At 41.4% G+C, this 24,575-nt stretch overlaps 1 protein-coding gene and 1 pseudogene across 1 annotated transcript in view; one reads left to right on the top strand and one right to left on the bottom strand.

Moving 5' to 3' along the window:
* The window catches only part of LOC145415010 (protein MON2 homolog), a 1,148,323-nt gene that overhangs the window by 444,349 nt on the left and 679,399 nt on the right, over positions 1-24,575 (bottom strand). Inside the window, exons 18-19 of the mRNA XM_080284427.1 lie at positions 18,675-18,819; positions 18,258-18,379 (exon numbers count right to left, since the gene is read on the bottom strand). Coding sequence (XP_080140553.1) covers positions 18,258-18,379; positions 18,675-18,819 — 267 coding nt within the window. The remainder of the gene's footprint in view (positions 1-18,257; positions 18,380-18,674; positions 18,820-24,575) is intronic.
* On the top strand, positions 11,542-11,660 carry LOC145415168 (5S ribosomal RNA; annotated as a pseudogene).

Below are 24,575 nucleotides of genomic sequence, written 5' to 3'. Positions count from 1 at the left end.
GGACCGTGGTACTCAAACCCATGTCACTCAGACAATAGGTTTACATGTATAATGGTACAATGTGTTCTGGTAAATTTCCCTAACTCTCACTTTTACCCTTTCTTACAACCTAACCCCACGTAAATTACCTCCACGTGCACCCACCATCAGGAAAAACATTGAAAGAGATATAACTATTGTAATTAAAAACATCTGTGGTTTTAAAAATAGCATTAACAAAAGCAGACGTTGGGCTGGGTACCATTTTGTTGATACATAGCTCCCTAGTATTTTCTTCCCGCCCCCCCTCACCCCCAATGTTGTTGTCAAAGTTTCGCCTTCTCTTGTATCATGTGCCCTTCATGAGAGACCTTAGGCCGTATGGTTAGACAAAAATTTATGGGTCTGACAGTTTTAGGAGACGAAATAGAACAAAAATTTGTGCTAACCAGAAAAAATTACTGTCATCTTGGTGTTCTCATGAGCTAGCGTTCCGTTTCACATTCTCCGTTTGATATTGCGCTTCCCTACACATTTTGGACAGACTAAGCATATGGCTAAACTGCTCAGTCAGTCCAAAATGTGTTGAGAAAAGCGATACCGAACGAAGAATGTGAAAGGGAACCCTAACTCACGAAAACACATGGATGAAAGAGTACTTTTTTTCTGGTTTGCAAACATTTTCATTCCATTTCATCCACTAAAACTGCCAGACCCATAAATTTTAGGCTAACCATATGGCCTACCGTCTCTCCCGAAGGACACATGATACGAGAAGGCGAAACTTTGACATTTTGGATCGGGGGTGGGGGAAAAGTGCCGGGAAGCTATGTATCAACACAAGGGTACCCAATCTGACTTTTGTTTTGTTAATGCTATTTCTAATACCACTGATGTTCTTAATTACAATAATTACATATCTTTCACTGTTTTACCCGATGGTGCATATAAGTGGGGGTAATTTATGTGGGGTAAAGTGGTAAGAAGGGTAACCATTCCCAACCCTCTAACTATCGTCCAACTGCTTTAACATCCTGTGTCTGAAAAGTTTTCAAGTCAATTCTTAATAGAAAAATTATAAAGCATCTTTCCTATCACAACCTTATTTCTGATAGTCAGTATGGGTTCCATCAGGAATGCTCCACTGGCGATCTTCTCATTTATCTTTCAGACTCCTGGTCATCCTCCTTTTGGGATGAAAGCTTTGCCATTGCACTTGACATCTCAAAGACTTTCGATCGAGTCTGGCATAAATCTTTAATTTCCAAACTGCCTTCTTACGGTTTCTATCCTTCTATCTGTGCCTTCATCTATAGCTTCCTTTCTGGTCGATCTATAGCCGCTGTTGTAGACGGTCATCATTCTTCTCCAAGATCTATCAACAGTGGTGTTCCTCAGGGCTCTGTCCTATCACGAATTCTCTTCCTTTTATTCATCAATGACCTTCTAAGCTGTACATCTAATCCTATCCACTCCTGCGCTGATGACTCCATCCTTCACCTTCCCATTCGGTTCATGCAAGGTCCATCTCAGCAGTTACTTCAACAAACAAGGTATGAGGCTATGGCACACCAAATGTCTGACTTAGCTCGTATTTCTGACTGGGGTAAAAATAATCTTGTTGCTTTTAATACATCAAAGACTCAGTTCTTACACCTATCAACCCGACATAATCTTCCACAGGTGTACCCACTAATGTTTAATAATATTCAGCTTAATCCTGTATCATCCTTGAACATCCTTGGGGTTTCATTCACTCGGGACTTATCTTGTACAGATCATGTTACATCTCTTGTAAAATCTACTTCCAAGAGATATGGTGTGCTAAGCCAACTCCGTTCCTTCTTTACCCTTGCACAACTGTTGACTCTATACACGGGTTTTATCTGCCCCTGTGTGGAGTACAACTCTCACATGTGGGAAGGCTCTCCACATACAGCTCTTCTCAAAAGGGTGGAGTCAAAGGCTTTTCGTCTCATTAACTCTCCTCCTCCTACTGGCTCCCTTCAACCTCAGTCTCTTCACCGCATTGTTGCATCTTTATCTCTTGTCTGTCACTACTTCAATGGCCACTGCTCCTCTGAACAGTCTGCTTGCATTCCTATGCCTCTTCTATGGTCGCACAGCACCCGTCTAGCAACAAACTCTCATCCCTTTTCTGTCTAACTCAGTAATGCAAGAGTTAACCGTTACTCCCAGTCCTTCATTTATGCAACAGGTCAACTCTGGAACTGTCTCCCTCTGTGTGTATTTCCTGCTAGCTACGATCTCCAGTCTTTCAAACACAGTGTGTCTGGGCATCTCGAAATGATCGGATCTTGAATTTGGCTCACTCTTGTATTTTGTTTTTCTCTTGAAAAGAACAGTTTATTGCAGGCCCGTGGCCTTTGGTTCCTTCTTCCTAGCATTTAAAAAAAAAAAAAAAAAAAAAAAAAAAAAAAAAAAAGGGGGGGGGGAGTAAAAGTGAGAATTTCTCTGACACTCCACAAAATGCCCTATAGACCTAAGCTTCTCAGTCAACTTTAGGACAACATATAAACTTTCACAGCTGCCAGGTTTGCATCACTTCCTACGCATGATCTTTATCTTCTCCTGGTCCTTCCAAATCGTTATGACGGTGCTTTCATTCATGCCATACTTTTTTGCCATTTAAGTAAATGTACGCTTTACTTAAAGCAGTAGAAAGACCCTACCAATTCAGTTTATATTCCTCCAGTTTGTTTTCTGTGTTCTGACTATTTTCATGGCGGTAAATTACCATTTCCTGCTGAAAAATTACCCACTTTTTATCATCACGTTCCTTAAGCCATACCTTTGACTGTCTTGATGTACTCAAAAGTGGTTTTCGTCTCCCAACTTCCCAACTGGATGCTAGGTTAGGTTTGGTAAAATTATTAGGTATAGTTAAGCTAGGTTAGGTCAAGTGCAGCTAAACAATTAGGACGGGCCCTTTCGCTGTAACCCTGACGAGTCAAATGAGTTGACATAGTGGAACACAGCTAAAAACAATGGGGAAACAGATTTAGCATGAAACATTTATATACCACCCAGAAGTATCCTAATCCGAAAAATATAAGACTACCAGGAAGAAGAGCAAAGAATGTAGAAGTGAACACTAAGTTACGAGAGCACAAGGATGGAAGTAATTTTTTTTTTTCTGATTGGCAAACATTTCCGTTCAGTTTCGTCCCCTAAAACTGTGAAACCCATATGACTGTGACGCAGAGTCAGTGAGACGAGAGAAGGGACTTGATAGCTAAATGCTCAATTGGTCCAAAATGTGTTGGGAAGCATAAAATCAAATGAAAAATGTGGAACTGAACACTAGCTTAAGACATCACATGGATGACAGTATTTTTTTTTCTAATTAGCAAACATTTTCGTTCCACTTCGTCTCCTAAAACTGTGAAACCCATTGTGAGTGTGGGATAGAACTAGGTGAGGCGTGAGAAAGGACTGATAACCGTATGCTCAGTTAGTTGGAAATGTGTTGGGAAGCACGAAATCGAACGAAGAATGTGGAACTGAATGCTAACTTACGAGAACACGGGGATAAAGGGGTAACTTTTACTCTAATTACCAAACATTTTCGTTCCATTTCGTCCCTTAAAACTGCAAAACCCGTTGAGAGTGTGGGTATGAACTAGGCGAGGTATGAGAAAGAACTGATAACCATATGCCCAGTTGGTCTGAAATGTGTTGGGAAGCATGAAATTGAACAAAAAATGTGGAACTGAACTCTAACTACAACACATGGATGAGTTTTTTTTTTTTTTTCCTAATTAGCATACATCTTCGTCCCATTTCGTCCCCTCAAACTGCAAAACCCATAAATTTTGTCTAACCATTCGGCCTTGAGTGTGCCCAGGAAGCATATTTCTGTTCTGTATGCGTATTCATCTCACCAGCAGGAACCCTGAGCCAGGAACAATGCTCGCCCAGGCAAAATTTTCTTAACCTAACCTATCTCACTAGGGCTGCTTGGCTGAGGTGGCTGGGTGTGGTATTGAGATAAATACCCATACAGAATGGAAATATACGCTCAGGAAAGGTACCCAGAGTTTAGAGGGTGACATCATCGGCGTGACTTTCAAATTTAGTTGCCATGCCAGCTGACTTTCTGTGTGAGCTCGAGTTTTTCTGCGTGTTGACATGTCTTGTCTCATTATGCTGACCGCGTTACAACAAAAACATGTTACTCAACCACGTGTTACTCAAGGACTGAGTGTAATGTAAAGAAATCTGTAATCATGAGAGGCTGGTTTGGTTGTAAACAAAAGCTCAGAGCTGGTCACACCAACGTCTCATGGTGCGAGAGTTCTTTAACCCGCTCTGTCCCGACCGACTTTCCACCACTGACTCCCCCCAGTCCCTACCAATTTTGGAAAAAAATTTGGGGGCTCAAACCTCCGCTTTTGGTGAGAAACATCAAAAATTCATAGAGAAATTGCTCACCTGAGGTTTAAAATACTCAATACAGGTATCAGTACCCCCTACCTTACTGGGTTTTCTATAAGGCTGGCTCCAAAGAAAACGAGTTCTATGGGAGGGTAACTATTCCACACCACTCATAAACGGTATTTATTTATTTATTTGGTATGAATTTATATGCAGTATGAGAGTATATTGGTTTTCACACAGTAATATAGGCAATATAAGCATTGTTTCACTCACCAAACACATCAACATACCTGACCTTTTTTGGCGACATTACCTGATTGTCATTTCTGACTGTTTCTCCCTCTAATGCTATGTAAACATTGTCCTCTACATTGCCATCGATTGGGGAATCACTCTGGCCCAGAATTTCATACCGTGGCATGACATGTCTTTACTGGCCAGGTCACTGGTAACAGGTGAATTGCCGAAACAATGGCATGCAGGGGGGGGGGAGGTCATGTGGGGTAAGGCATTGTCCCTGCCTGGCATCTTGTAGAGGAAGGTGTCCCGTATACACATACCAAAAATCACGCGCGAAAATTGAAAATTATGCAAATTGGGGACCTTGCAATTGATGCACGTTTATATACGTCAACAGGACTGAAAGTGACAAAACATGTGGACGTATATATAAGTCAATGGGACACGGCGGGTTAAGGAACCGGAAAGTGTTCACGAGAGGTGAGTTGGCGATGGTATAAACATCAACAATGGACCTCTGCATCTGCCAACCAAGGAATTTTCAACCATAAAGAGGTTCCTTCAATAAATACAATGATGGAGAATTATGAAAAGATGCGCTTTAGACAGGGACTGAATTATATTTGTGACAGGCTTGGTGAGAAATAAGTACTCATGACAAAGTAATATGTCTCCCTGGAGATGAAACTTGCTTAACTCCTTTGGTATTGGGCAAATGGCAAAATGCAGCAGTGCAATGAGGAAAATTTGGGATTATCACAACCACCAACCTGCCAAGTGATCACGGGAACTACTGAAAGTCATTTGTTGCCAAGCGTATACTAAAGATTGTCAAAAGAAAGCGGCAGAACATTAAAAAAAAAAAAAAAAAAAAGCAGGCACAACATTCTAAGCAAGCAGGCAGAATATTCAAGGAAAGGAGGCAAAGTTAACATAACCTTTTTAATTTTATGATCTGAAGGGCATGTCAGGAATGGAGCTTGTGCATTTGTAACTCATAGTTTAAGTATAGAGATGCACACAAATACACCGGATACAGATGGAATGGAGACAGTGCGAAAGCAGCCAGACTGATTACATTCTTGTGGAGAAAATGATCCTTGACAGTATTTGGATACAAGAGTGATGAGAGGAAGACTGGGAGGTCTGTCTGATGATATAGTAGAGGTTAGGAAGATTGAGCAGAGAGAGAGAGAGAGAGAGAAATGAGAGGACAACTGGGAGGTCTGTCTGATACTGGGTTAGGAAGACTGATCAGAGAGAGACAGAGAGAGAGTAATGAGAGAACTGGGAGGTCTTGATGGTAAAGTACTGGTTAGGAAGACTGAGCAGAGAGAGAGAGAGAGAGAGAGAGAGTAATGAGAGGATGACTGGGAGGTCTGTCTGATGATATGGTAGTGGTTATGAAGATTATGCAGAGAGAGAGAGAGAGAGAGAGAGAGAGAGGCGGGGGGACTGAAAATAAAGACATTATGAAACAAATAACTGTCTGATGAATATGTGGAGGAGCTAGATGCAGCAGATAAAAAGAATTATATGGCATGGCTAGATAAGGGGTTGAAAAAAATTGTGGAGGAAAAGAGGGAGAAGTGGCTAGAGTTGATGGAGGAAAGAGATTGAAATGAAGAAGAAAGCAAACTGACATTAAAGCATGCAAAGAAACTAATACTGAGAAAAAAAAAAACTGATAGATATATGATATCTTGACAGAAAAATGAAGATAATTACTGAAAACATGAAACTATTCTGGAAAGATCGGGAAAAATGCTGAAGTGAAGGTGAAAAGAAGTGTGAAGATGGAAGAATACTAACCAGTGGAAATAAACTTTTGAAATATATGGAAAGAAAAGAAAGAATATTTTTAAAGGCTGGTGAATGAAAATGGTGAGAGCAGTGAGGCTTTGATGGTGTGCAGAGAAGGAATTTATACCTGTACTTTGGTTAACCCTTTCGCGCATGGTAAGTTTCAATTAGTTTCGCGGTCCACAACACATCGCCTTCTCCCCACCCCAAGCTGCCCGCCGCGTGCTCCAAAAAGGTGTATTCTCGGCATATTTTCACCACCCAAACATATTTATTTTGCCACAAAACCCACATATTCCTATTCATCGATTTTTGTTCTACACGAAAAAAACAAAAAACAAAAACAAACAAACAAACAAAAACTACGTACGTTAAGGCGGTGTGAATAAACATCCGGGAACATTCATCTCACTTTCCAACATCTTAACTTGAATGTTTACTAATCTATCTCTACAAGTTATACATCATTTGAAAGAGAATTTTATTAGCTGTCGAATGGGATTGTTGGCATTTTGATACGAGGTATGGTTTTCGAGAAATAAGTGAAAAAGTAAATCAAATTTCTGAAGGTTAACAGAGTTTTTATTTGGGGAGCTTTAGCGAGAAACTTTTCTTGGCAGTGTTATGTTTTTATTTCATCATCTAATGCAGAATTTCATGAGGTTTCATTTGAAATCAGGATGGTTCTTCTATGCCTCATAATTTTTTAGAAAAATGCAAAAAACTATGGTGTACCCACCCATGCACTGAACTGCCATCAGCTGCGGTCACGTTATTTTCCCATAGCGCAAAAACATATTTATGCTTCCTAGGTATGCTTTTTTTTGGTTTTATTCCAATTACTATTGAAAAATTACATCTGGTTTATTTTTTAGTCCTCTCACAAACCACACATGAACACTACACCTGTTGCTAGCAACTGAAACTGAAGCTGTACTTATTTCCCTGTCATTTGTGTTGCTGTAAATAACAATATCTATGTATGTGTAAATATACTGACATAAAGATAGGTACAGTATATAGATAAATAAAAAAAGACAAATCACTTACTTCTCCAGTGGCGATGCTCTTCCTACAGGACCAGATGGGTTTGGAGGCGAGGAGTTTTGTACTGTGTGTGTGTGTATTTACCTAATTGTATTTACCTAAATGTGATATACAGGAAATGAGCTACACTTGTGGGGTCATGCCTCTGTTTCTCAGTAAGTCAAATTTAGCTTTAAACTCATTTAAGTTTTTAGATTGGACAATCTCTTTGTCCAGGCTATTCTGCAAGCCTATACATCTATAAGAAAATCTATATTTCTTGATATCCTTCAAGCAGCTTGGTTGCTTCAGTTTCATTCCGTGTCCTCTTGTTTCTCTCTTATCCCATAAAAACAGATATTCTTTGTCAATTTTATCTACTCCCACCATGGTCCTGAACACTGCAATCATGTCTTCTCTCTTTCTCCTTTCTTCAAAGGAAGGCAAATCCAGCTTTTCCAGCCTCTCTCTGTATGACAGATCTGCCAGACTGGGGACCATTTTGGTTGCTGTTCTTTGTATTCTCTCAATCTTGTTTATATCTTTTTTATTGTGTGGGGACCACACTACTGCTGCATATTTTAACCTGGGGCGAATCATGGCCACTATCAATTTTTTCAACATCTCCTAATCCATATAGTGAAAGGCTACTCTTATATTAGTCATGAGTTTATGCGTCTCTCTAACTGCCTTGTTAATGTGTTTTTCAGGTGACAAACTGTCATGGACCAGCACTCCCAAATCATTCTCTTCTCTCATTTTAGTGATTCATTCATTACCCAACAAATAAGTCACTGATGGCCTCCTGGTACTTTTACCCATTTCCAATATTTTACATTTCTTTACATTAAATTTCATATCCCACGTCCAGCTCCAATCATGTATCCTATCCAGATCCTCCTGCAGCATTTTACAATCCTCCTCAACCTCTACCTTCCACAAGATTTTTACATCATCAGCAAACAGACTTGCATAACTGTTCACTCCATCTACCATATCATTTACGTACATCAGAAACATTACTGGCGCCAACACCGAGCCTTGGGGACTCCACTTGTTACTTCCCTCCATCCAGACATCCTATCCTTTATTACTGTCCTCATTTGTCTGTCTCTCAAAAAGTCTCTCATTCATTCCAGGAGTTTCCCCCTCAGTCCTCCTATATATTCTAGTTTCAACATTGCCGAAATGTTGAGGGCCTCAGGCGATATAGGGGTGAGTTTAGTCACTGACCTGATAAATAGGATTATTTATGAGTGTGTTGTCCCAGATGATTGGCTGAAGAGTGTAATTGTAAATGTGTATAAAGGGAAGGGTGATGCCCTGGAAAGAGGGAATTATAGAGGTATAAAGCTTTTAGATCAGATAATGAAGGTAATGGAGAGAGTTTTAGAAGGTATGATTAGAGAAAGAGTGAATATTGATGAGATGCAGTTTGGGTTTATGCCAGGTAGGGGGACCACTGATGCCATATTCATTGTTCGACAGCTTCAGGAAAAATATATTGGTAGGAGAAGGGATCTTTATTTTGTTTTTGTTGATTTGGAAAAGGCCTTTGACAGAGTCCCTAGAGAGGTGGTGAAGTGGGCAATGAGAAAGCTTGGCTTGGAGGAGTGGCTGGTTAGGGTGGTTATGGCCATGTATGTGGGTGCTCACACCCAGGTGAGAGTGAATGGAGATTTGAGTGATGAGTTTTCCGTGAATGTTGGTGTGCATCAGGGGTCAGTCTTGAGTCCCATGTTGTTTATCATGGTACTTGAAGCCCTTTCACGTGACTTTGGAAACGGACTCCCGTGGGAGTTGTTGTATGCTGATGATTTGGTGTTGATTGCAGAGAATGAAAGGGAGGCGGAGGAAAGGTTTAGGAAGTGGAGAGATGGTATGGGGCAAAAGGGTTTAAGGGTAAATGCAGATAAAACAAAAGTGATGATATCTAGGGTTGGTGGCGGTACTGTCAAAGACGAGGGAGAGTGGCCATGTGCAGTTTGCCACAAGGGCGTGGGAAGTAATTCCATCTTGTGCGGTGTGTGTGATAAATGGGTGCATAAGAGATGTAGTGGTATCAGAGGTAGACTGCGAGATGATGCTGATTTTATGTGTACGGCGTGCCGGGGTGAGCAGGTGGAGATCGTCAGACGTGAAAGAATTGAACTTGCTGGTGAGTCTCTTGAGTGTGTGGAAGAGTTTTGTTATTTGGGAGACATGTTGTGTGCTGGAGGTGGGGCTGGAGCTAGCTCTGTGGCTAGGGTGAGAAGTGGTTGGAAGAAGTTCAGGGAGCTCTTGCCTCTCCTGACATTGAGGGGGCTCTCCCTACGTGCTAAGGGGTCTTTGTATGCAGCGTGTGTTAGGAGTGTAATGCTGTATGGCAGTGAGACCTGGGCAGTGAAGGAGGAAGACATTCGCCGGCTCAGACGTACAGAAATGACAATGATTAGGTGGATGAGCAATGCGTCCCTGCGTCCAGGGCCTGGAGGGGCTGGGTTTACAATGGAAGAGTTGAGAGGTAGGATGGGACTGGAGTGTATTGGTGTTGTGATGAGGAGAGGTAGATTGAGGTGGTTTGGACATGTGGAGAGGATGGGGGATGATAGTTGGGTGAGGAAGGTGAGAAGTGTTAATATTGGGGGTGGGGTTATGAGGGGTAGACCGAGAAAGACATGGGACGAGGTCATTAAGTGTGACCTTAGGGTTAAGGGACTGAACAGGGAGGCTGCAATGGATCGTGCAGCATGGAGAGCCGCCATTAGGTGACCAAGGCCGACACATGCAAGCATGTTGGAGCCTTTAAAAACGAAAACGAAAACGAACATTAGTCTCTTATGAGGTACCTGGTCAAAGGCCTTCTCTAAGTCTAAGTACACACAATCCACCCAACCATCTCTCTCCTGTACCACGTCAATCGCTCTTGAGTAAAAGCTCAACAAGTTAGAAACACATGACCTTCCACTTCTAAATCCAAACTGACATTCAGCCAAAATATTCATCTCTTCTCGATATTTTATCCATCTGTCTTTCAGGATTCTCTCGCACAATTTTGCGACCATGCTGGTTAGAGACACTGGTCTATAATTCAAGGGTTCTTCCCTGTTTCCTCCCTTATAAATTGGTACCACATTTGCCCTCTTCCATTCATTTGGCAGTTTCCCCTCTTCCAGAGAACACATGATTAAACTCTGAATTTTATATGCCAGTTGTTCTCTGCCTTCCTTCAGTACCCAATTAGAAATTCCATCAGGTCCTGGGGCTTTCCTTACATCTTGGGTTTCCAATAATTTGTACACTTCCTGTACCTCCACTTTTATATCTTTTATCACTGGTACATTTCTAGTCACTCCCTCCCCTTCCACAAACTCTTTTTCATTAGTGAAAACTGATTGGAAACATTTGTTCATTATTTCAGCTTGCACTGCTGCATCTTTATAGACCTCTCCTTCTACTTTCAATTTGGTGATTCCTTCCCTTTGTTTCAATTTGTCATTAACAAATCTATAAAACAGTTTGGGTTCATCCTTCCATTTGTCTCTTATATTTTTTTCAAAATTCCTTTCTTCTTCTCTACGTATTCTTGTGTATTCATTTCTTGTTCTTTTATATTCTTCCTTTGTTCTGGTGTTGCCCCTCTTTCTCCAGTTGTTCCACGCCTTCTCTCTCTCTTTTTTTGCTATCATACACCTTTTATTAAACCAGTCCTTTTTCCTGTTTTCTTTCCCTCTTACTCTTGGTACAAATTTTTCCACTCCCAAATTATAGAGGTCTAGAAAGATATCCCACTTCTTTTGTATCTCTCTTATTTCTCTGAATTTTCTCCAATCTGCATTTTCAAAAAATTTTCTCAGTCCTGTGAAATTAGCTTTCCCAAAGTTGTATCTTCCCTGTCTATGAAGCTCGTCTCTCAGCTCGACGTTCCCTGTTATCATCTGGAATACAATGACCACATGATCACTTTTTCCTATAGGACAGAAATATTTCAATGATTCTATTACATCGGGTTCTTTGGTAAACAGTAAATCTAACCTTGCTGGTGTTTCCTAACCTCGGAACCGTGTCTCTTCTTTGACCCAATGCGTCATCACATTATTCATTATTATATTTGATAACGGCCATACCATGTTGAGTACACCGCTTCCCGTCCAATCAGCGAAGTTAAGCAACGTTGGGTCTGGTTAGTACTTGGATGGGTGACAGCCTGGGAACACCAGATGCTGTTGGCATAACGTTCTCCCTACGTGTCAAGTGGGGTTGGTGGAGGATTAGTGCCCCCCCCTGTAAAGCAATTAACTCTGAGCCCTTGGCCACCCCGTTTGGGATACATGGCGTCTGGCAATGAATGAATGAAATATAGTGCCCCACAAATTCTCGCTGCCTCCTGAGTCCCATTCCTCCCAATTCACCTCTTTACAGTTAAAGTCACCCATCAAAATTATATTGTTACTTTTCTCAATTGTTTTTTGTAAATAACTAGCCATATCTGACAACATCTGGTATTCATCATCATTCCATGCTCTCGTCTTAGGGGGAACATGCACTAACGCCATATCTCTCTTAACATTCTCTCCAGTTTCTAATTTCATATATATCACTTCAGCCCTGCCTTCTCCCATTTCCATGGTATCTATATTTATGTTGTTCTTCACAGCTATCATCACTCCTCCTCCCGTTTCTTCTTTTCGGTCTCTTCTCCACAGATTGTATTTACAGTCTCCCAAATAAGCATCAATATCCTCTCTTAATTTTGTCTCTACAAAGCACATGACACCAGGTTCATATTCTCTCAAGAAATCATTAATTTCAAGCTTTGCCAATATTAAACCATCAAAATTAGTGTATATCACCTTTAAATTATTTTTGATGTTTTTTATACCCTCTTCTCTCCATCAGTACCACTTCCTCAATTTCTGATCTTTCATAGCTATCCCCTTTAGTTTCCTTCGCTTCTATTTCCTTACATACCACTTCCTTACTTTCATATCCATTACTCTCCAAAAAAAAGTATTACATTCTTCCTCTGTCCTCTTATCATTTTTTTCCTTTACTTGATCCTTCAATGATTTTAAAACTTCTCTTTCTTCTTCATTTAAATCTTTTCTTATTATAATACTTTCCACCCCTGCCTCTCTGCTTAATTTCCAGGCCATTTTGAGTATATCATTTACTAAACTTTCTCATGTCAACTTGACTCTCATTGGTCTTGTTTTCCCTTTCTTATAAGGCCCTATCCTCATTACTTCCTCAGTTTCTTTTACCCACTTGTCTCCTTCGGGGTCAATTTTGCCTAATACAGTAATCCCTCCAATATCCAACGTAACAGGGCCATAGGCAGGTCCGGACAGTGGTCCTATCCGGATATTGGGCCCCAGCTTATGGACTTGTACTTATGGACCTTAACTCAGAGAAACACCTATACAACTCCCTCTGGACATGCATTGCACCTATTTAAGACCCAAATCACACTAATAAGGGACATAGAAGACTGAAATAAATGCAAAAGAACCATAAAATGAGGTTTTAGAGGTGAGTTTATCCAATATTAAACATCCTGGGTACTTACAAGTCCTGGCTCCTGGACTGGTTTGAACCGCCAATTTGCAGTCCACAGTTAATCCTCTGCACTCTAAATTCTTATTTCTTAATACTGCACAACACTGTAAATTCCTGTGTGTTCTAGTGGTGAGGTATTGCAGTTTATTCACTGTTTATTCACAAAAAACAAGCACCTGTGGCTTGCACTGCTATGAGCATCTGCTCTCGATCGGAGTTAAGCTGTGACTGTTGATGATGGCGGGGTAACAGAGTTGCCAGATCACAACGGTCACATTACCAATCTCCTCAACTTTCATTACCAAATTCATAAAGCTATCATTTATTCTTCACTAATAATATATACAAGTGGAAAAGGGGAAAAAGAAGTGTGTGGTAATCATAGGGGCATTTGTCTTCTTAGAATAATAGGAAAAGTGTATGGTAGGATACTTATTGACAAAGTTAGAGAAAGAACAGAGAAATTAGTTGGAGAAGAACAGGGAGGCTTTAGGAAGGGAAGAGGAGATCAGATATTCATTCTTAGACCTTTAGTGGAAAAGTTTCTAGGGAAGGGAATGAAGTTGTATGCGGCTTTCATGGATTTGGAGAAAGCATATGACAGGGTGGATAGAGAAGGATTGTGGAAAGTGTTAAGAATATATGGAGTAGATCGGAAGTTGTTGAATGCTGTGAAGAGTATGTACGATGGTGCGAAGGCTGCAGTGCGTGTGGATGGTGAACTAAGTGAATTTTTCTCTTTGAAAGTTGGGTTGAAACAGGGATGTGTCATGTCTCCATGGTTGTTCAATCTGTACATGGATGGGATAATAAAAGAGGTACAAGGTAGGGTAGTGGATGTTGGAGTGGCCCTGGTGAGAGAGGATAGTGTTTGGAAACTCCCTGTACTGTTGTTTGCAGATGATACTGTGTTGTTGAGTGAGGACGAAGGGGAACTCCAAGGCTTGGAGGATGAGTTTGGGAGAGTGTGTAAGAAACGGAATCTAAAGGTGAATGTAGGGAAGAGTAAAGTGATGGTCTTTGAGAGAGGTGAAGTCAGTGGATGTACAGCGAGGTTGGATGGTGAGGAATTGGAAAATGTGAGTATGTTTAAATACTTGGGTAGTGTGATGAGTAAGGATGGAGGTTTGGAGGGTGAAGTGCATGAAAGAGAACAGCAGGGAAGAAAGGTTGCTGGTTCTTTGAAAGCAGTGATAAGAAACAGGGAAGTGAGCATGGAAGTGAAAAAGTTACTACATGACAGTATTGTGATACCAACTCTAACGTACGGAAGTGAAGCTTGGACGTTGTTGGAAGGACACAAGTCAAGAGTGAGTGCAGTGGAAATGAGTTAATTAAGAGGAGCCTGTGGAGTCACATGGAGAGACAGGCTGACAAATGGGGATATAAAGGAGCGTTGTGGTGTGGATTTGGATGTGATAGGAAGCGTTATGAGGAACACACTGAGGTGGTTTGGCAATGTGGAGAGGATGGAGGGTGAAAGACTGACGAAGAGAGTGTATGTGAGTGAGGTGGAGAGGATGGAGGGTGAAAGACTGACGAAGAGAGTGTATGTGAGTGAGGTGGAGGGGGGAAGAGGGAGGGGGAGGCCGAGGATGAGATGGAGGGATGGGGTGGAGAGGTATATGAGAGAGGGGGGTGTGAGTTGGGAGCAGGGCAGTGAAATGGCAGGGGACAGGGCGACGTGGAGGTGATTTGTTTGTGGCCACACCAAACGGGATTGAGGCGTCTGGCAATAGATAGACAGATAGAGATAGAAGGATTGCTGCGATTATATCGGCATATGCTCCACAGCCAGGATTGGATGAAGCAGAGAAAGATAGATTTTGGGATGATTTAATACGTGTAGTGGGTGGTATGCAGGATGATGAGATAGTGGTTTTGGAAGGGGACTTAAATGGATATGTAGGTGAAGCAGCACAAGGTTATGAAGGAGTGCATGGGGGATGTGCATATGGTATAAGAAATGCAGAAGGGGAAAGGATACTTGAGTTTGGGGAGGCAACGGAAATGATTGTGTGCAACACATATTTTAGGAAAAGAGACAGTAGGTTAATTACGTATGAGTCTGGGGGGAAAAGCAGTCAGATAGATTATTTTCTGGTTAGGAGGGCCAATAGGAGGTTAGTGAGGGATGTTAAAGTTATAGGAAGTGAGGAGTGTGTGCAGCAGTACAAACTAGTGATTTGTGATATGGTGCTTAAAGAATGAGTGATGAAAAACAGAACTTATGTAACTAGGACGAAAATATGGAAGCTGAAAAACTAAGTAACCAGGGATGCCTTCTATAGTTAGTTGAGGAGAGTAGTGGCTGAACAGGGAGCTGTAGACAGAGGCGTTAATGAACAGTACAGAGCCCTCAAGAACAATATCTTGAGAGTTACTGATGTAACATGCGGTTGGACAAGAGAACCACCAAGACATAAAGTAACTTGGTGGTGGGATGAGGGTGTAGAAGCTGCAGTTAAGGAGAAAAGACGGCTTTTCCAGGAATGGAAGAAGGGTGGTAGCAAAGAGGAATATTTGGCTACCAAGCATAGGGCTAGAAGAGAGGTATACAGGGCAAAGTCTGAGTCACAGAGACTTTTACTTGATAACCTAAACCATGGGGAAAGAAAGAATATGATATTTAAGGTGGCAAATCAGATGAAGAGGGATAGTCGGGATAATATAGGTGAGCAGTGTGTGAGGAATGATGAAGGAAGGGTAGTGGTGAACAGTGAGGATATTAAAGATGCATGGAGAGAGCATTATAACCGGTTGTTGAATGAGGAGTTTGACTGGGACAGAGAAGGTTTAGAGCCAGCAGATCCAGTGTCTGGCCCTTGGCCTTTGATTGATGCTGCTACTGTGACTGAGGCAATAGGCAGGATGAAGGTGGGGAAGGCAGCAGGTGTGTCTGGGTTGAATGCCGAAATAAGGCCTGAGGCGATATAGGGGTGAAGTTAGTCACTGACTTGATAAATAGGATTATTTATGAGTGTGTTGTCCCAGATGATTGACTGAAGAGTGTAACTGTAAATGTGTATAAAGGGATGGGTGATGCCCTGGAAAGAGGAAATTATAGAGGTATAAAGCTTTTAGATCAGATAATGAAGGTAATGGAGAGAGTTTTAGAAGGTACGATTAGAGAAAGAGTGAATATTGATGAGATGCAGTTTGGGTTTATGCCAGGTAGGGGGACCACTGATGTCATACTCACTGTTCGACAGCTTCAGGAAAAATATATTGGTAGGAGAAGGGATCTTTATTTTGTTATTGTTGATTTGGAAAAGGCCTTTGACAAAGTCCCTAGAGAGGTGGTGAAGTGGGCAATGAGAAAGCTTGGCTTGGAGGAGTGGCTGGTTAGGATGGTTATGGCTATGTATGTGGGTGCTCACACCCAGGTAAGAGTGAATGGAGATTTGAATGATGGGTTTTCCATGAATGTTGGTGTGCATCAGGGGTCATTTTGAGTCCCAGGTTGTTTATCATGGTACTTGAAGCCCTTTCACGTGACTTTAGAAACGGACTCCCGTGGGAGTTGTTGTATGCTGATGATTTGGTGTTGATTGCAGAGAACGAAAGGGAAGCGGAGGAAAGGTTTAGGAAGTGGAGATGGTATGGGACACAAGGGCTTAAGGGTAAATGGAGATAAAAAAAAAGTGATGATATCTTGGGTTGGTGGCGGTCCTGTCAAAGACAAGGGAGAGTGGCCATGTGCAGTTTGCCACAAGGGCGTGGGAAGTACAGGTAATTCCATCTTGTGAGGTGTTTGTGATAAATGGGTGAATAAGAGATGTAGTGGTATCAGAAGTAGACTGTGAGATAATGCTGATTTTATGTGTACGGCATGTCGGGGAGAGCAGGTGGAGATTGTCAGATGTGAAAGAATTGAACTTGCCAGTGAATCTCTTGAGTATGTGGAGGAGTTTTGTTACTTGGGAGACATGTTGTGTGCTGGAGGTGGGGCTGGAGCTAGCTCTGTGGCTAGGGTGAGAAGTGGTTGGAAAAAGCTCAGGGAGCTCTTGCCTCTCCTGGCATTGAGAGGACTCTCCCTACGTGCTAAGGGGTCTTTGTATGCAGCATGTTTTAGGAGTGTAATGCTGTATGGTAGTGAGACCTGGGCAGTGAAGGAGGAGGATATTCGCCAGCTCAGACGTACAGAAATGACAATGATTAAGTGGATGTGTAGTGCGTCCCTGAGTCCAAGGTCTGGGGGGGCAGGGTTCACGATGGAAGAGTTGAGAGGTAGGATGGGACTGGAGTGTATTGGTGTTGTGATGAGGAGAGGTAGATTGAGATGGTTTGGACATGTGGAGAGGATGGGGGATGATAATTGGGTGAGAAAGGTGAGAAGTGTTAATACTGGGGGTGGGGTTACGAGGGGTAGACCAAGAAAGACATGGGACGAGGTCATTAAGTGTGACCTCAGGGAGGCTGCAATGGATCGTGCAGCATGGAGAGCCGCCATTTGGTGACCAAGGCTGACGCATGCAAGCATGTTGGAGCCTTTAAAAATGAAACAAAACGATATATATATACACACACAGCACCCTCGCGTTCAGTACAGTATTTTTGTCTGTCAGTACTACCGTACTGAACTAAATCCATACTGGACAAACAACAGACCTTATGGGAAAAATGAATAATGTCAGACAAGCCTTGAAAAAGTCCCCCCAAAATTCAACTTAACTACATTTTGACACAACTTAGATTTTGCCAACCTTTAAGGTGAGTAGTGTTGGGCCTGGGGAGGAAGGGGGAGGGGTTTCCGAGGCTGGAGGAGGTCCTACTAACCCCCTGGAGAAGGGCCTTCAGGATCCTGAGGAGGCCTCTCTGCCTCAACCTCCCTAACAAATTCCTCATAGTCACACACTGACACATCATCGTCTTCATTATCAGGGTGAGGTGCAATACTGCAATTTTACTGGCACACGTCACGAGTCACGAGCAAGGCATACTGGACTGGTGCGGCAGTACTAGGAAAACTTTCCTTGGTGATGGCCATCTTCCCGCACAAGCGTGGGTATTAGTACTGGATGCAGCACATCAGTACTAGAGAAGAACTCCTCGGATTTGGTCCACTTTGAGCAACTGATCCGTACTAGCCCAACAAATCCGTACTACAGTAATAAATTATTCAATTTTTTTGCCGAACATATTGGATGAGAACAGTACTGGACAAACAAATAATGGACATGAGGATACTGTATTTTGTACCCATGGAGTCTGTATTCTCTTCTGATACATCATGGTGGTACAGTACATGAATGACACGAAAGTCTCACCTGCCAAAGGACAGCTTGCCATGTCTGATGATGCAGGAGGGCTCCATGGGCAGCAATGGTAGAAAAGAGGGTTTGGCCTGCTGATTTGCGAACTGCTGGCCTTGAGTCCACACAAAGGTCACCTAAAAGCCAGATAAATGAGTAGGACTGTGTTCAGGTTATTATTTAACTACTTCAAAATAAGTATAAAGAAGTGAATTCACAAAAAGTACCTAAATTGCGAAATGTCTGCATTTTATTCATGTTGTGCATACTGGTCATGGCAAAGCAACAGTACTGCAAACATTCTGCTTCCAAAGAACTTCAACAGCATACAGTAAAGGATAATTTATGTATCTCTAAGGCTAACCCATATTTACAAATAATTTCTTACTGGTGGGCATAAGGAAACACTTAAATACTGGATGAAATCCCTACCAAGCCTTGCATAAAGGCACATCCACAGCTTGTCAAATGGTGGCATGTTGGGGACACCAGGGAAGTCAGGAAAGACTTGGCTGTCTGAAGTGAGAGAGGCTCGTAACTTCTCCTGGTTCTGGTAGAAGTAGTCTGAGATATTCCACTGGAAAAATATGGGAGACAATCAGTTATAAATTACAATGATACTGTAAAAACATGTAGATACTTAAAACAAAAAGTACTATGTGATATGGGGCCTACTTCTTAAACACAGTGTATCAAATTTTGATAAATGAGTACAACAGGAAGTATGCAGCATTGTGAGGCTAACCATACATATGTTGAGAAAAATCAAATTCATCAATGAAAATATTTTTCACTGAATCTCTCCTCCATATGGAACACCCTAGAATAAGCATCAAGCCACTTGCTCCATTTCCAGTACCTCAAAGGCAACAGAACTTTAATCATCAGCAGCATCTGGACCTCCTTTCCCAGCCTAGGGCAGGATGAGCAGTAGCAACATCCAGCCAGTCTAAGTATGCCCAATCCAATGGGCAACACTCCAATTCACTCATCATTCAAGCCCCCGGAATCCTGGCTCTAACTGAGATGCCAAAAAACATTCACCACATTCTGTGGCTTCATATACACGTACCTGATAGAGTCAATACAACCTTAATAATAATAATAATAATACTGTAATAATAATAATCTGGTCTTTTGTTTCTCAGAGGCACAAGTTCTTCCATCAGCAATTCACTAGCACTCAATGCACACATACATTATTTTTACAATTACAAGAATTGTGACATTTCTCATATACAATACAAACTTTATCAGTAAAAAAATTATGAAAGTGGTAATAATTAAACCCTATTATCATCTGTCATAGTACCTCCCTCTATGTCGTTGCATTTTGAAAAATGAAAGGCTTTCATCTCTCCCTTTTAGGATTCAACAGAAGAGAGTTGTCTGATGGACAATGGCAATCAATTATATAATCTAGGGGCTCTATACACAAAAGAATGATCAGAGAGAGACGGCTGGTGAATGGCTCCAGGCAGGTCATGACACACGGAATCATCTTCACTACGTAACATCATATCTGGGTGTGCCGATGGGAGTTTTAACAATTCAGCAAGGTACTTCGGTTCACCAAACTTAAGAACCTTGAATGTCATAAGACACAGTTTAAATTCAATTCTCACATTTCCTGGTAACCAATGCAGCTCAATCAGGAATGGGATAGTCAAGATTCTCGAGGGGAGACTAAAGATGAGGCGTGCTGCCCTATTCAACACAGACTGAACTTTTGTTAGTATATCATTTGGAAGACCAATCCACAGTGAATTACAATAATTAACACAAGACAAAACCACTGCATGGACCAATGTTAGAAGGCAACGTCTATTCAGGAATTTTCTCACAAAGTACAGATTCTGACATGCAAGACACACCTGCTGACAACGTGATTAATGTGTTCTTTGTAATATAGGGCATTATCAGTGTCGTCACCCCCTTCTGTTTCCTCTGATGATGATGATCTCAGTTTTACCATCATTCAGCTTAAGTTTCCTCCTAACGATCCAAATCTTAATATCAGACATCAGAGATTCAAGCTTAGTCTTGGTATCATTAATATCTGAGATTTTAACATACAGCTGAGTGTCATCAGAATAAAAATGATAGGACACGTCGTGAGCATCAGGTAAAGACGATAAACTACTTGTGCAGACTGTATACAAAATTGGCCCCAAAACTGATCCTTGAGGGACTTCGAACTGACGAAGGGCAAAATCAGAGCTAAAGTAATCAACAACCACTCTCTGAGATCTGTCCAACGGATATGACTAAAAGAGCATAAGAGCACTATCACGAATGCCAAAAAAATACAGATCATTTAACAATAGTTTATGATCTACTGTATCAAAAGCTGCAGACAGATACAACAGAACTAATAGAGAGGACATCCCACCACAGGTGTTCGCCACCAAGTCACTATGAATCCTTTTTAATGTAGTTATGGTTGAATGGTATTTTTTGTGTGCTGACTGAACAACAGGAATAACTCTGTTATGTTCCAGTAATGGTAAGGGTTGATCAAATATGGCCCACTCAATAATCTTGGATATGAAAGGCAAGTTAGAGACAGGACAATAATCTGTCATGCTCTCAACATACAGGCCACGTTTCTTGCTTAGGGGCCTAAGCAAGGCACATTTCTTAGACTGAACAAAATTACTTTCTAAGAAATATCTCTTTATTACGTTACAGATAAAGTCTGCTGCGTGTCTGTACATATCAGGCAGTTGTGACATGTTACATGGATTGAGTGGGCAAAATGTTTTGTGAAGTTCTTTGATGCAACATGTGATTTTACTTACATCCAGAGGACGAAATGTTGAAGGCAAATGACTCCCTGTGCACCGTGATTGGAAGTCAACTGAGTACACTTCACTAGAAGAATGGTTGACTAAATAATTTCTTATGCAAGATATCTTAGTTGTAAAAAATGAAGCAAAATCAGAAGTAAATTGGGCATCAGATACAGAAGTTGGTTTAACAATTACATTCTTCCAACCAACAATAGTTCACAACTGCAGACATTTTTTATTTATTTTTTTATCACCACCACATGAATCAAATGAGGCATTCCACGTCAGAATGGTCACTCGCACCAAAATAAAAAATGTGTGAAAACATACTCAAATTTTGACCAACTTCCGACAACCATAACAATGTTATTTTTAATGATAGGGCATTTACAAAATAACACTGAGGCATTCAGAACAATGATAGTGTCAATTAATTTTTTATATCAACATACACGAAAGAGGAAGGGCTAAAATTGTTAATTTTTCCCTGCATCATGTGTTATGGTTTCGGAAGTTACACCGAATTCTGAGTGCGTTTTCTGTGATTAAAGTACGCGCTAATGATATTTCGTGCTTACTATTAAACGAATGAGATAACAATAATATATAGTGAAAAAATTGTCAGGAAGTTGTGATACTGCCTAAAGAACACCCGCGCCAAAACACTCGTACCAGTGTGCCACAAGCCACAAACGTGCGCACTCCCACACGCCACGAACCTCTTGATTGCGTTAGCGGCATACAGGCGTTTCTGTCACAAATCATTGCATTCTAAAATAATGCTTCCTTCAGTGTTATAATAAAACTTTTCATAAAAATGCTAGAACATGAATAACAACAATAATAAGAGTATTTCTGGTACTAATACTAATAATCACAAAGCAAAGGCAGGACAGAATGTGTTTATCATCTACCGCTTAATAATGTTCATAATCATGAGTCCCCTTAATAATAGGTGTCATTTTTTATAATGTCAGGAATAAGAAAGTTTCAAGTGTCGTTGTAAGGCGTGAATGTAATGTTCTACAACAGAACACCGTGCCTGCAACACTCACAAAATGTTTTGTTGTGTTTCTGTGTTATTTTGGGGTGTTACTTTCGTCAATACTATTATTTTATTATTTTAAAATGGTAACAACAAACCAATGAGGATACGATTTGTGAATGCACTGTACTTTTGTATGTTAATAAACCAAACACTGGCAGAAATAACAGACATAAAAAAGACTAATAATACTATTGCTATTATGAAAAATGAAGTGCTTACCTAGCCACCTCTAACAATCATGATCATATAATAATAATAATAATAATAATAACAATAATAATAATTATAAGCTTATTACTATTAGTATCAGTGTTATTACTAAGGCATTATCGGTAACAGAGTAATATTACAGATAATGACTGTTATTAGTAATAAAACCTATAATAAGAGTATTAGATCATTGTTGTTAACATTATTATTATTATTATCTGTAGTGCTGCCTACTTCTTCCTTAGCCTTTATCATTCTTTTTCTATGCCTGTCCTCCTCTCTTCCTATTTCTCCCATTTTTCCTGTCACTTCTTGATGTTTTTCTTTCCTTTACAGGTGGCTTTACACTGAGTAACAAGCCAAAAGGTTTCTTGTAAGCCAAGAAACCATTTACAATGCTGGGTGGTAACCATATAACCAAACCACAGGTGCTCCCTATGTGTCAACAAGTGCGCTAGTGGAGGGTTGGTGCCCCTCCCCGTAAAACCAATAACTCAAAGTCAATTGGCCACCCCTTAAGGGAATATGGTGTCTGGCAATAGACAGATAGATAGACAGATTATTATAATCATTGATAATACCGTAGTTAAGTAAACACTCAACAGTGGGTGAATATTAGAGGAGGTCATGTTGTTATACATCCGTTATCCGTAAGCATGTCCATTAAGAGGTCCATGTCGTCAACAGCAGGGGCAGAAGGCATGATGTTGGAGGCATGGCACTATTTCACATGCATATAATCCATGACGACATTGGCTGGATCATCCAGTGCCTCATCTGTGTCCTCAGTGCCACCACCTGCCTGCCTCAGGTGATCCTGGTGGTCGAGGAGGGCAGTAAACCATGCCCTGGCTTGGTCGCCAAGAAGCCCTGCCAGAACACGCAAATCCTGGCACTTTTCCTCTGACAGCAGCCAGGCATTCGGGTACTTGCAGATACTGTAGGGGAGTAGACTGTAGCACCAGTCAAGCAGGGCAGTACTCCCAAGGTGGATGGAAAGCTGATGACAGGGAGAGCTGGAGCTCCCGTTTCATCAGCCCTCGAGACTAGGTCTTGACCATCCCCCTTTGCTGAACTTTTTCAGTGTCTCAGTTACACGGAGAGTAGTCCAGCATGCTCTCCAATACCAGTTTCTCTATCAATTTCCAAAATTAAAAAAAAAATTCCATCCATCCATCCATCATCCAATCCTACATTGCCTCATGAGGAGCGCAGAAGCCCAGGGCTAGTATGGCAGCAAAGCACGTGGCCTCGGAGTCCCCGGGGGGAGGACCATAAACACCCCCACCTTCCGCCCCTCTCCCGGTGACGACCTGAGCTGCCTGGAATCAATGTCTGATTCTCTTCTTCTTCATTTCTGCAACATTCGCGACCATTCCTCTAACTTTCGCTCTGTTGAGCACCACCTCTCCTTTAAACCTCACCTTTTTCTGAGACTCAGCTGTCCGAGGCAACTGACAGCAGACCCTTTTCTGTACCCTCCTACTAATTTCAATGCCAAAAGTGGCTGTTGTGTATATATATGCAATGACTTATCTTGCTCTTGTGTTCCTGAACTCAATTCTTCTGAATTCTCTACACTCTGGCTTCGGCTTTTCTGTCATTCTCTGACTAAATATATCTGTGCTGTTTACTTATCTCCTAATTCTACTGACTATCAAAACTTCTTTGACTATCTTACTTCTACGATGGAACACATTCTATCCATTTCTCCTTTCTCTGAAATCTCCATTCTTGGAGATTTCAATGTTCACCACCACCTTTGGCTCTCCTCTCCTTTCACTGATCCACCTGGAGAACAAGCCTACACCTTTTCTATCCTTAATGACCTAGAGTAGCTTGTACAGCACCGTACCCGTATCCCTGACGCCTTGGAGCGAGCTCCAACAAACTTGACCTTTTCCTTACAACTAATCCTTCTGCTTACACTGTTAAAATCTTCTCTCCGTTGGGCTCCTCCGATCACAACCTTATCACCTTAACCTGTCCTATTGCTCTGGTAAGGCCTGTGGACCCTCCAAAGAAACGTCGTCTGTGGCACTTTGGAGCTGCGTATTGGGAGGCCCTCAGGCAGTACTTCTTTGATTTTCCCTGGAATAATTATTGCTTCCATGGCCGGGAGCCATCTGGGTGTGCCTTGTGCATTACAGAGGTTATTCTCTCGGGCATGGAAGCATACAGTCCTTTCTCATATCCTCTGACTAATGCAAGAAAGCCTTGGTTTAATCACGCTTGTTCTAATGGTGTCCGCAACAAGGAGAAGGCCTATAAAAGGTACCGGAC

This window comes from Coenobita brevimanus, chromosome 101 (assembly GCF_032717465.1).
Source record: "Coenobita brevimanus isolate Jiangsu-jjx chromosome 101, ASM3271746v2, whole genome shotgun sequence".
In the NCBI taxonomy this organism is placed as follows: Eukaryota; Metazoa; Arthropoda; class Malacostraca; order Decapoda; family Coenobitidae; genus Coenobita; species Coenobita brevimanus.
Note: the sequence above shows the minus strand (reverse complement) of the source record. Positions and strands in the feature narration are given on the sequence as shown.